Here is a 12808-nt window from a genome sequence, read left to right as displayed (position 1 = left end):
ACTCCCGCACTGACTTTTGGCCATGTGACACAAGCATAGAGATTTGCAAAGTATGTGCACATTAGAGTTTTCCCAACCTTGTTGCTCTTTGGAACTCTGAATCTATGTGAAGCAGCACAAGTTATCTTTCTTGAGGAGCAGAAACCTCAGCTCAGCCCTCTCTCCAGACTAGCTAGTCTTCTGGCTTCTAGACATCAACATGGCGCCATAGTGCACCATCCAGTCCCAGAGCACACAGGTGACCTATGGAATCATGAGAAGTTCATGTTTGTTTTAGCCACTCAGATTTTAGGTGGTTTGTTATATGTTATCTGAAACCAAAATCAACAAATAGAAAAAAAGAATAATTCAGCTTTTTAAAAAAATACTTATATTTTAGTTAAAGGAATTGTTTTGAACACATTCAGTTGCTGAATCTATGCACAATTTACCTTTTTTTTTTTAACTACTTGCAAAAGTCAAAGGATAATCAAAAATAATTTTTTTTTAAATGTTTATTTGGTCAGTGAAACCACAGACTTACAACTTCAGTGATCTGTGAGTCATTTACTTTCTTTTATGGTTTCCTCAGCATTAAAACCTGACAATTTGGTGACCCTTTTGAAGCTCAAAAATTTTTGAAATAGTTATAAAGAGATTTTGAAGAGAACTATTATACTTCAGTATAATTTCCAGGTGAAATAAGTCTCAAATCAAAGATATTTTGCTTTGCCCTAATGAGATTACAAAAGATACTGAAAAGAAACCTAAGGAGACCTGTAAATAAATGCTGCCTCTTCCCAAGTCTATGATCACAAACCCAGTGGATGTACAGAATAAATACTATCTTTCCAGTTTTTAAGGAGCCTTTATTTCAGAATTCCAAATTACATTTTTTAAAATAATACATATTTATTTATAACAAAATTTAGCTTGAAAATAAAATTTTGAGAATTTACCTTTTATATCACATTGTGCTTTTCATTTTGCCTGCTATAATAGTCACATATATAGTAATATGATAACTTTTAACAAACTTTAATGCAATTTATTTCCTTTTTGTTGTTGTTGTTGTTCCTTGAATGTTATTTGTAAAACCTGGGAATATTAGTATTAAGTAATTTTTTTTTAATGTCTATTTATTTTTGAGAGAGAGAGTGTGAGCTAGGGAGGAGCAGAGAGGGAGAGAGAGAGACAGAATCTGAAGCAGTCTCCAGGCTCTAAGCTGTCAGCACAGAGCCTGACACGGGGTTTGAACTCAGGAACCCTGAGATCATGACCTGTGCTGAAGTCAGTGCTACCCACTGCACCAGTGCACTGAGCCACCCAGGCACCTATAATAATATATTATTAAATCACCTTAATTACTAGATTGTTTAAATAGAAATTGCCAGCATCTGCTTTTATAAATGAGTTATAAAATGCATATCAGGTTTTAAAATGCAACTAACCTAGTTTTTATTTTTTTGAACAGTCTCAAGATAAAACATCAGGAGGCATTAATCCAGAACCTTGTCCAATCTGTGCTCGGCAGCTGGGAAAACAGGTGAAATAATAATAAATATCATATGCATTTATAAAACACTTTACACTTTCAAAGGCATTTACCTACAATCTTTTTTTCTCATAACAGTTTTACATTCAAGGCAAAAATTCCCTCCATCTTAAGACAGGGCCAAAGGTTAGGTGATATGCTTTAGTGCTGCATATGCTTGAGCAGTGTTCCTCCTTAAGTGATAGGTAAAAACATGTTTCTAGAATAACCCCATGTTTTTCATTAAAGGTGCATAGTTTTGCTTATTGTTTCCAGTCACAAGATCAAGTCTAAGTAATTTGACTTTGTCAGTTTAACATGTTTATTTGGTAATCGTACAGAAATATAGCATATATAGATTTACGTAAGGTATTACAAGGGTATAGTAACATGGCATTTACTTGGGATTATTAATATCTAGTAATACCAGGCTTTAAAGTAGAAATAATATCTCTCCTGGGGGAATTTAGATGTGATTTTTACAAGCCCATTATGTCAGTTAAGAATATTTCTTTTTGAATGTTGGTGTACAAATGTCTATAAACTTAATGGCACCGTATTAGCTTTCCTCAGATTCTTTTATCCTACCAACTGTGATTTTTGAAAGTATAAATTTCTACTTTGTATGATAAATCAATGTATGCAATATTAATTTTAATTGCTCCTCAAAATTTGAAATGAGTAAAAGTATTTTTGGCTGTTTTTCTATGAACTGAGAGTAGAAAGCTAAATATATGAGCTCCACATTCTGTCCAGCAATAATCAGGAAAAAAAGTACCTTTCAGTTTACACAAGTTATGCAGAAAGTGAGATTTTTTTAAAGGACATTTTATTGATAATAAATCTTAAATAGATAGATGCTACTTCGGAAACTGAGACTAGAAATGTACAGACCCTGGTGATTTCTGAGAAAAGTCACTGGTGAAAATGTGATAAAAGTGATAAAAATGGAAAGAATCATGATGTAAGTAGTATCTTTTTTACTTTTAGTTTTGATGAGATTCATGCAACTGGATGAATCAGAAATTTTGTTTAATTTATGTCTTAAACATTTCCAGTTTTTAAAGTTCTTTCATATACATTATTTCATTAATTTTAGTACAGCCCATATTGTAGTATAAGCTGTATTTCCTACACTTAGGAGAACATTCTGGATTATAATAAGAGTAACAAAACTTTACTTTTTTGACTCTGTTCCTAGCCACAATCTGTAGGAAATCTAGATTAGCTTCCTGGTTCTCCTGTTCCCCTCCTGATTTAGAGAATCGGTCAGAGATAACTGGCTATCCAGATAATCTTTGGTTATCCAGAGATAATCCCTGGAGCCATTGCCAATTGTCTGGTCTTGGGTTTGGGCTGGTTCAGTCAACTTCCAGTCACCCCTGAGGCCCCAGTGCCAGGTGTCTCTGGTGTCTCCTGATTTGCACATATAGGTGAACTTGTCTTGTTCAGCTGTTCATGCGAAGCTGTCATGAGCCACAAAAGCTCTCTTATTGGAGGAAGTGCCCTTCACCCCCACTGGCAGTGGAGGCACACAGGTACAGCAGAGTGCTGCTGTGTCTACAGAAATGCGCATGAAACAGCTCTTTAATTTTACTGCAGCTTCAACTCCTGACGAATGACACGAGTCCCTGAGAGCACGTGTGCAGCTGAACAACGGCATGAACAGCATCAGCCAGTAAAGCCCCAAACAGCCCCTCCCCCTTGGCAAAAACTATTTTAAAAACAAGTTGATATGCCTCATTTTTCTCTTCCCTGACTGTGAATTCTTTCCTAAGGGGCTTCTTAGTCTGTCCTGCAAAATTCCTCAGGTGGACCCACCCATGCACCTTCTTTCCATGCACATCCATATGTGTCCAAATCCTAGAAAAATACAGCTTAGTGCTTAGGGACCTAGTCACTCATAACACTGCTCAGTTGTTGTTGTTGTTCACCAGGGGAGAAAGTTAAATAACTTGCATAAGATGTACAGCTTTCAGAACTGACATCTCACCTAAAGCCAACAGACTTCTGCATCCCTCATGGTGTCTCCATGGTATATTCCAAGAGTCAGAATTACTGTACTTTTCTTGAAATAGGGCAAAGGGGTATCAAAAACGTCTTTTTATTTATTTATTACGTTTTTTTAATGTATCCAGAACCACTTTTATTTTATTTTTTAAATGTTTTCTTTATTTTTGAGAAAGTGCAAGTGGGGAGGGGCAGAGAGAGAGAGAAAGGGACAGAGGATCTGACGTAGGCTCTTTACTGACAGCAGAGGGCCCCATGTGGGACTTGAACTCACGAGCTGCGAGATCATGACCTGAGCCAAAGTCGGATGCTCAACCAACTGAGCCACCCAGGTGCCCCCCAGAACCGCTTTTAAAATAAATGTGAGATACTAGCCCATCTCATTATCAATATAATGATTACTGTAACATGTGAAGTTGTAAATCCATTTAATGAGTTATATAGAATATACTGATGATGATATTATCCCCAAATTAATGTTGTTCTCAGTCCTTCCATCATATCTGCTGTTACAGTGCTAAAAGAGTAATTTGCAGAGGCGCCTGGGTGGCTCAGATGGTTAAGCGTCCAACTTTGGCTCAGGTCATAATCTCACAGCTCGTGAGTTCAAGCCCCACATGGGGCTCTGTGCTAACAGCTCAGAGCCTAGAGCCTGCTTCCAGTTCTGTGTCTCCCTCTGTCTCTCTCTGCCCCTCTCCCGCACTGTTTCTCTCAAAAATAAACAAACATTTAAAAAAAATTTTTTAAGAGTAATTTGCATTCTTCCTAAATACCGAAATGAGAACACCAACTTAGAAAATAATGGTTGACTGGCTGTTATGCTCACAGTTAGTGTGAGTGGAACTAAAGACTATGGAAGCTTACTCTTGTTGGACTAAAAAATAGTTAATTTTAAAGTACAACTTAGCATTTATGACTTAAAGAATATTAATGTCCTAAAACATTTAGGAAGTGAAATGACTCCCTTCTCCTTTTAATATGTTTATACATTGGAAGACATCTTTGATAGCATCTCACTGAGGTATGTTCTGTGTGTTTTCTTTTCCAGTGGGCAGTACTGACCTGTGGACACTGCTTCTGTAATGAATGCATTTCAATTATTATTGAACAGTACAGCGTAGGGTCTCACAGAAGCTCCATTAAGTGTGCCATCTGCCGCCAGACCACATCTCACAAAGAAATCTCGTACGTCTTCACCTCAGAGAAAGCCAGCCAGGAAGAGGACATCCCTGTGAAGGTACAGTAGGTTAAGAACGTGTAGAAGCATAGTCAGAGCAATGTAATAGGAATCCGTAACTAGCAGTGAGAGCATCAAAATCAGAACAAGGCTGGCAGAGTGACTATGTGGAAACCACTGTTCCTGTCCGTAGGAACACTGCCCAAAAGCCTCAGCTTTACCATCTTTCCTTTCTGTGTGGGAGAAACACAAGAACACTTTTTCAAACATGGCTAGCCATCGTCGGGTCCACTGTGGCAAGCAAGTAACATTTTAGAATTTCAGTTCTCCATCATCTTCAATAATATTTCTGTCTACTACAAATATAGCTCTGATTAAATTAGAGATTTACTTAAAGAAAGCTTCTTCCTCATACTTTCATTTACCCTAGATAGCAGGGAAAAGGGGTGAGCCCAACATAATTGGAAGAAAAAATACAGTGGTTGCTAAAATTAAGACTGTCACAAGAAGGAGATAGTATACTTTTTTTTTTCTTTTTCATGTTTATTTACTTATTGGGGGGCAGGGGTGGGCGGAGGGGAGAGAGAGAATCCCAAACAGGCTCCTTGCTCAGCGCAGAGCCCAATGCCAGGCTTGATCCCACGACCCTTGATCATGGAAGCCTCTTGGGGACTCAGTCGTGACTTGAGCCAAAATCAGGAGTCAGATGTTTAACCGACTGAGCCACTCAGGTAACCCAAAAGGGAGATAGTATACTTTCAAATGACATGGATTGGTATTTCATGATATAGCCAAAACTTGGCTTTATTTTCCTAATTTCTCCCATGCTTCATCTAAAATTTTAAGAAAGTGACTAGAATTTGAAATCCAAATAGGATCTGTACTTGGATTTTCTGTCTAAGGGGCATCTATTTGGTAACAAACCTTTACTAGAATTCTTTGTTCTTTGTCTTCCTTAAACATGCTTTTTTTTTCCTCCCTAACCAAACTTAGACAAAGAACAAATCAATATATGATTGTAGCAGGGAATAGGGGCCTGAAGGAGTAGTTGAGAGTTGAAAATCCTTATTTTTAAGGATTGTATTTTTTGAAGAAAATTAACTACAGGTTGAAACTATGAGGAGTTAGGCAGGTGGTAGGATTCCGCCACGTGAAAAAAGTGTGGTTGAATTGAAGAATATGTAATTGCTGTTTATTCCTACTATTATTTGAGTAAAACCTGAAAATGTCAGTCACGTTGCTCTCTAGTGTGTTGAGATAAGCAGAATCCCGACGTTGAAATGAACTTCCTTTCATTCCTTCATTGATTCATTCATTCATACCATACGTGTTTATTGGATACATTGTGTGTGCCAGGCAGTGTACTGAGCCTCACTGATACAAAGTACATTTCTGAATAAAACGGACATGATTGCTGCCCCCGTGGATTTTACAGTTTGGCGATGTTGGGGAAGGAATTTGAGTTGGAGCAGGAAGCACAAACAGTACACAGATAATTAATATATTAGAATCATGATCAGCCCTACAAAAGAAAATCAAACCTGGCTCCTCTGAGGGAATGACAGTTAAATAGATGTCCAAAGAATGAATGAATGAACCCAGCTGGGGTGAGGAGAGAAGTGAATTAGTGGGGAGGAGGCTGCAGCCAGAAAGAAACCAGCAAAAAACAATACATAGAACGTCTATACACAGAATTCTATACATAGAATACATAGAATGTCTGAGACAAGAAGGAACTTGGTGGAAGTCAGTGGCTGCAGTGAAGAAGGCACAAGGGACAATTGAATGAAATGCGTCTGGAAACCAAAAAGGGGCCAGAGGCTGAGGGGCCATCTGAAGATTTGAGAATTTTCTTTTCATATGAACAGAAAGGCATTACATGTTATAAGCAGAGAAGTATCATGATTAGATTTGAATCTTTAAAAGATGCCTTTCCTTGTAGTGTGGAAATTAGATTAGCAGGAATAAAAAAGAATGAAAAAACTTTGGAGAGACCGGTTCAGGAGGCTGCGGCAGTAGCCGTGGTGGCTTTGATTAGGTTTCTGGTCGTGGAGACAGAAGGAAGCAGATCTAGTCATGAGATATTTAAAGTAAGGTGAATGGTAAGGTAGAATGCTGGAGGAGTTGATGAGGCAGACTTTGTAGGTGACCCCCTGGTTTCTGAAGTCAAAAATCAGGTGGATAATAAGTAGTACAGTTGCCAGTAGATGGTATTTGGAAGAAGGTATATTTAAATATGCTGTGTTTGAAATGCCTAAGATACTCAAGTACAGCTGTGCAGCACAGCCACTGGCATAAGTGATGTTGGAGGCTGTGGAAGTGGATGAGATTACCCGAGAAGAGACACAGAAGTTAGCTTCAGACCAGGTCCTGTAGGACTCCAGGGCTGTTTGAAAGTTGAGTAAAAGGGGAGGAGCAGAAAAGGAGACCAGGAAGGAACAGCTGGGGCCATGGGTAGCTGAGGAGCGTATGCTGTCCACAGAGGCCACAGGAGGACTGCTTCAGTGAGGAGGCAGCTATCAGCTGTATCAGTGATGTTGAAGGGGGCTCAGCCACTGGGGACCATTTTGGCTAATGAAGGGCATTGACAACCTCAGAAGGAGCTCTTTCCCTGGAAACGTAGAGGCAGAAAACAGTTTAGGAGGGAATGAGGAGTGAACAAAAAATGAGTAATAGAGAAAATGCCCATATATTTTATAATAAATTTAGCTATGAGGTAGAAAAGAGAGAATTATAACCAGCAGGAGATACAAAGTGCAGAAAGGGGGGTTGTTTTGTTTTAGGGTTTTTGGGGGTTTTTTTAAGATAAATGTTCTGGAGTATGTTTAATCTCTGGCAAAGAAGGATAGTTTGAAGATATAAGAGAGAGAAGGGATAATCTGCAGTGTAAGTTTCTTGAAAAGACAATGTTGACATAAAGAGAAAGTGGAAATCCCACTGAAATCAAATAACAGAGAGGTTGGGCTACTGAGCAAATAAGCTGTAAGGGCACTTGTCAGAGGATGGGATATTTTAGTCATTTCAGAAAGGACAGGTATTCAGTATTCCAGATGTGGCTGCAGAAGTAGGTGACCCAAGTGAGGTGGAGGAGAAAAGGTGCTAGAAATTAAGAGGTAACTTGAATGTTGAAGGGTTGTCCACGTGGACAGTGTACCCTATCTAGAGCTGAGGTATAGAGTTAACGATTTTGAGATAGGCCGCCGAATCCTTTCGTGAATGAGAGATAGTGTTCAGTAAATGATGGCAGCAAAGGGTAGAATTAGGGGATAACTGGGCTTCATGAGGCCCAAAAGAATGGAAATTTTTACAAAAGTGAGAGAGAATGATCTGAAACCTGCATCAGGGACCAGAGGATACCAGAGCTTGTAGTGTAAGGAATATTAGAGTGGATGTCTCCATCGAGAGGCCTGCTGAGATAATGGTGTGCTCCAAGGACAGCCGTGTTCTAGTTAAAGCAAGGAAGTGGAGAGCAGCATTTCCACAAAAGGTTGAAAGCGTAGAAGAGTTTGTTGGCCATAAAGCCCTCATTCCTGGGGAACCACCAGCGTTCGGGAGTAGAAAGAGAAAAGGCAGGGCGGGGAGTGGGAGGGAACTGCAGAGCAGTAGGGGAGTCACAGAATGGGGCCGACTGAGTGATGAGAGGATCATGACTTACAGGGGTCATGTAGCCCTGATCCTGGTGAATCCCCTGGATAAATGTGTATTTTTAAGCCACATGCCAAAGGGTTACTGAGTGAAGGAAGACTAAGGTGGTCTGTGGTGCAATCTGCTGACCAGCCCTGAGGCATTTGATGGTTAGACCTGATCTTCCTCCCCACCCAAAGAAGTGCTTTCTGGGGCACCTGGGTGGCTCAGTCGGTTAAGCGTCCGACTTCAGCTCAGGTCATGATCTCGCGGTTTGTGGGTTCGAGCCCCACATCAGGCTCTGTGCTGACAGCTCAGAGCCTGGAGCCTGCCTCGGATTCTGTGTCTCCCTCTCTCTGTTCCTCCCCTGCTCGCTCTCTCTCTCTCAAAAATAAAGATTTTTTAAAAAATTTTTTTTCTTTAAAAAGTGCTTTCTTCCCATGTTCCCTCTTTCCCTTTCTTCCCAATTCTGCAGTTTCCTTCTCCTTCCCTTAAAAAAGTCTTTCTTAGCCCTTGTTTCTCTTCTAATTCTTTCTTTGGCCTTAGACATCCCAAGGCCACAGATGGCATTCGTGGCTAAGAAGGGCTGCTGACCCTTATTAGATAAAAGCGTTCATCACAGTATAAGGAATGAGTGTGAGAAAGAAGTGCTGTGTCAGGCTTCATGCCGTGAAGTTTAGGAAGTGATTGCTCTAGCTACCAGTAAACAGCACGGCCTCTATGAAACTGAGTCATTGAGCCCATCAAACCCAAACACCTGTTTGTTTTATGGCACCTTTCCTAGATACACAGGAGAGAGATCAAGGCAGTTACATTTGCTGTCCTGTTGGGACGGGAATATTGGCATACAAATGCTGTTTATTATGCTCTGACTTCTTCCTGTCTTACCTCGGTACTGATGAACATACGAATTAATTGATGCATCTCATAAAAAGTTGTCAGATTACAGAATTTACTAAAGGTAACTTTTCTTTTGTCACAGATGCGTCAATACTTGTATTCCCTTTTTATTAAACACAGTGACTGAATGAATATTGGACCCGATAGGCTTGCAGGTTTTGCTTCTTGCCACATTTACTTTTGCTTCTCACCGCCTTTTCTGTCACCATTTGTGTCTGCCACTTCTGCCTTCTGCTGCCCGCCCCCTTTTCTGGCTGTTGTCACATTTCTGCCCTACTGTCTGCCACCTTCTCTTTGAAGCATCTGCCTATTGTTTTTTCAGACTCCCTGCATCTGAAACTATCCTACTGAATAGTCACATCATCAGTTGTGAAGTTGAGGGAGTATTCATATATAAAATAAAGATGACTCTATGTAAATAATTACGGCATTATTTTGAAATTTTGTTAAGTATTACATCAAACTATTGCTAAACCTAGGGATTTTTTATTTTATTGTGGATTATCAAATCTCTGGCCTTTATTACAGAAGACTGAGAAGTAAATTTTTTATTTCATTGAAGTTTTTGTATTACCTGAAATGTTTACTTCACTCTTAAGTATTCATGTCAAGACTCTCAGTAGACAGTATATCATACATAGTGCTTAATCATGTAGCTGGTCTTAGATAAGAGATAATTTGACAAACAAAAATAGTATTAAATAACATGACCTGTTTTCTATTGGTATTTCACAATATGAGGAATCCTTTTGATGGACCATAGAAACAAACTGAATTGGTGTTCCCTTTAGTGGATGCACTTAAGTTAAAGACTGTATCTACCCTAACGGCTTTGTGACAGTATTCCTAAATGACCCTTGGAACCTACTGGGCATTTCACAAAGTAAACAAAATTCCCCTTGCAAGTTCTGACAACTGCCAGGCATTTTGGATGGTGAAGTAGGCTTCCTGGCAGAACATATGCCCCACGTGGCATGTTCCCTGTGTTCTAAGTTTGGAGAGGTTTCATACAAAGCATTTTTGTCAGTGGAAACCCTGTCCCTATGATGGGCAAGGTTTTTATGTCATGCGAAGTTTCTACCCAGGAGAAAATACACTACATGGGTATTAGCCACAGCGAAACGGCAGCCTTCCCACCGTCCCGCACAGGTGCACAACCGTTTCAGATTCTCAAACGTTTGAGTGTCTAATAATTGGCCTCCTTCTTAAAAAAAAAAAAAAAAAAAAAAAAAAAAAAGACATATTTATCCCGCCCCATTCCCATTTAAATTTTAACTCATTAGATCTGGAATCTGGTCCAGAAATCTGCATCCTTAACAAGTAAATTTATTGATAATAGAGATGTCTTTACACAGCTTCTTTGTAGAGAAAACAAAAATAACTATATTTCTACATTCAGACTCCCAGAGTATTTTAGCGATATCATGTGTGAAACTGTATGTGTAGAATTCTATTGTTTCTTTTCTTCTCTCTTCTTTTCTTTTTTCTTTTTTGAGAGGGAGAGAGAGCCTGCGTGAGCAGGGAAGGAGCAGATAGAGACAGAGAGAATCTTAAGCAGGCTCCATACCCAACACAGCCTGACACCTGACACGGGGCTTGATCCCATGACTGTAAGATCATGACCTGATCTGAAATCAAGTATCAGACACTTAACCAGCTGACTGAGCCACGCAGGCACCCCTCTTTTCTTTTCTTTTCTTTTTTTTTTTTTTTTTGAGTTTTTGTTCAGTTTATTCAAGGATGAGTTGTGAAGTCTATCTTACACTTTCTTAATATAATTAAACATCTGGATGGGAAAAAACTGATTCCAGAATTCTGGCTGATCCTAAAATAATTTGGTGAATATAATCCACAAGCAATTATATTTCAGTATACTTAGCTAAATACTTTTATATAAGATACTTTTATATGAACATTAACTGATAATTTTAGAAGACATTCATTTATTTTTGTTAGAAAATGTCATGAGTAAGTATAATTTGGTCATAAAAAGCAATTTATATTCACTGGCCAAGTTAGCATTTGTAATTCTGAACTGTTAGTGAGTCTTGTGTTAAAGTTAGCAATAGCTTACAAACATCAAGCACATAATAGAGACTTCTAAAATACAAATTATAAATTATCTTTATGAAATTACTGTTCTGAAAAACAACACTTTGCGGGGTATACACGTCATTAAAATGTGGAAAGGACACTGTTCATGAGGTAGGGACTTTTGGTTTATTCACTACTGTATCCCCAGCATCTAGAACAATGCCTGGTATGTTAACAGGTACTGAGTATGTAGGTGGATAGTGGGATGGATAGACTGATGGATGGACAGACAGATGGACATAAATGGTTGAATAGTATTTACATATAATATCCCTAAAAGCCTTTGGATATAACAAAATTCGTAACTTTTTAAAAAAAACGGTTTTTTTGAGAGAGAGAGTGAGTGAGCAAGCATGAGCAGGGGAGGGGCAGAAAGAGAGGAGGACAGAGGAGGATCTGAAGCGGTCTCTGTGCTGACTACAGAGAACCCAATGCGGGGCTCAAACTCATGTACTGTGAGATCATGACCTGAGCCAAAGTCGGATGCTTAACCGACTAAGCCACCCAGGAGCACCCAAATTTTTAACTTTTTTGCAGTTGCTAACCTATGTCTTTGAAATCCTTATGCAAAGTAGTTAAAGGGACAGAATGATATTTTGGTGGCCTAGTGCACTTGTAAGCTTTCCCACAGCATAGGTGGTGTTTCCATTGAACTTTATTGTAATATGTGAATGCTTGAAGAACCCAACATTTGCCCCAGACATGTGCTTGAGAAACACTCCTACTTCATGAGACCAATCAGACCAAGCTGTGTGTAACTGCACTAAATTATATCTGCCACTACCAACATGGGTTTTTAGCATGGTGAACAGGTGCAGACAGAAATAAAACAATGTTAACTGATCTTACTCAGCAGAAACTACTATGGACAGCACAGGTGCATTCAAAGAATTAGTTCTCTTTTAAAAAGAAACGTCCAGAATAAAAGTACTCAATGTCAGGCAATACCAAGACAGAAATGAGTTTCTTTGTACTGAATATTCAGGTTATTTGCAAGTTACAAGCCCACCATGGAAACCTAAAGAAAAAAAATGTATTATTTGTCACCCTAACCATGTTGTAATCCTAGTTGGTCATATTACTGATTAGAGAACATAGTTCTTTTTCGTGGATGGTGGGGGTTGGCTAAGTAGTGTAAATTTGTCTTCTTTAAAGTGGTGTTTTTCAGTCAGATGAAATCTTCAAAAAATCTCTAATCTTAAGATTGACTCTTGCATGTAGAATGTTTTAAAGATTGCAAAAATCAATCCCATCTAATAACTGAAAGATGAAAATAAATCTGTGCTCTGTTTGGACGTGATTGTCTCACCTCTCCCAAAGCTGAAACCCCTCATCTGTGGCAGACAGCACAGGCTAGGCATCCATTTGGCCCTCGGGCAGGAAGAGGCCTGCAGGTGCAGTAGCACGCTGCACTAGAGTACTCACGTTCAGAGAGCCCGTTCGCTTGGATAAGCACAGTGCTGATCATACTGTGGAGCGAACAAGTTAAA

The 12808-nt window shown here is 39.2% G+C and overlaps 1 protein-coding gene across 3 annotated transcripts in view; it reads left to right on the top strand.

Moving 5' to 3' along the window:
- The window catches only part of SHPRH (SNF2 histone linker PHD RING helicase), a 94236-nt gene that overhangs the window by 64510 nt on the left and 16918 nt on the right, over nucleotides 1–12808 (top strand). For all 3 annotated transcript variants that reach the window (XM_043592544.1, XM_043592543.1, XM_043592545.1), the window contains exons 24-25: nucleotides 1454–1525; nucleotides 4572–4760. In XM_043592544.1, coding sequence (XP_043448479.1) covers nucleotides 1454–1525; nucleotides 4572–4760 — 261 coding nt within the window. The remainder of the gene's footprint in view (nucleotides 1–1453; nucleotides 1526–4571; nucleotides 4761–12808) is intronic.

The sequence above is a fragment of the Prionailurus bengalensis genome, chromosome B2 (assembly GCF_016509475.1).
Source record: "Prionailurus bengalensis isolate Pbe53 chromosome B2, Fcat_Pben_1.1_paternal_pri, whole genome shotgun sequence".
Taxonomy (NCBI): Eukaryota; Metazoa; Chordata; class Mammalia; order Carnivora; family Felidae; genus Prionailurus; species Prionailurus bengalensis.
Note: the sequence above shows the minus strand (reverse complement) of the source record. Positions and strands in the feature narration are given on the sequence as shown.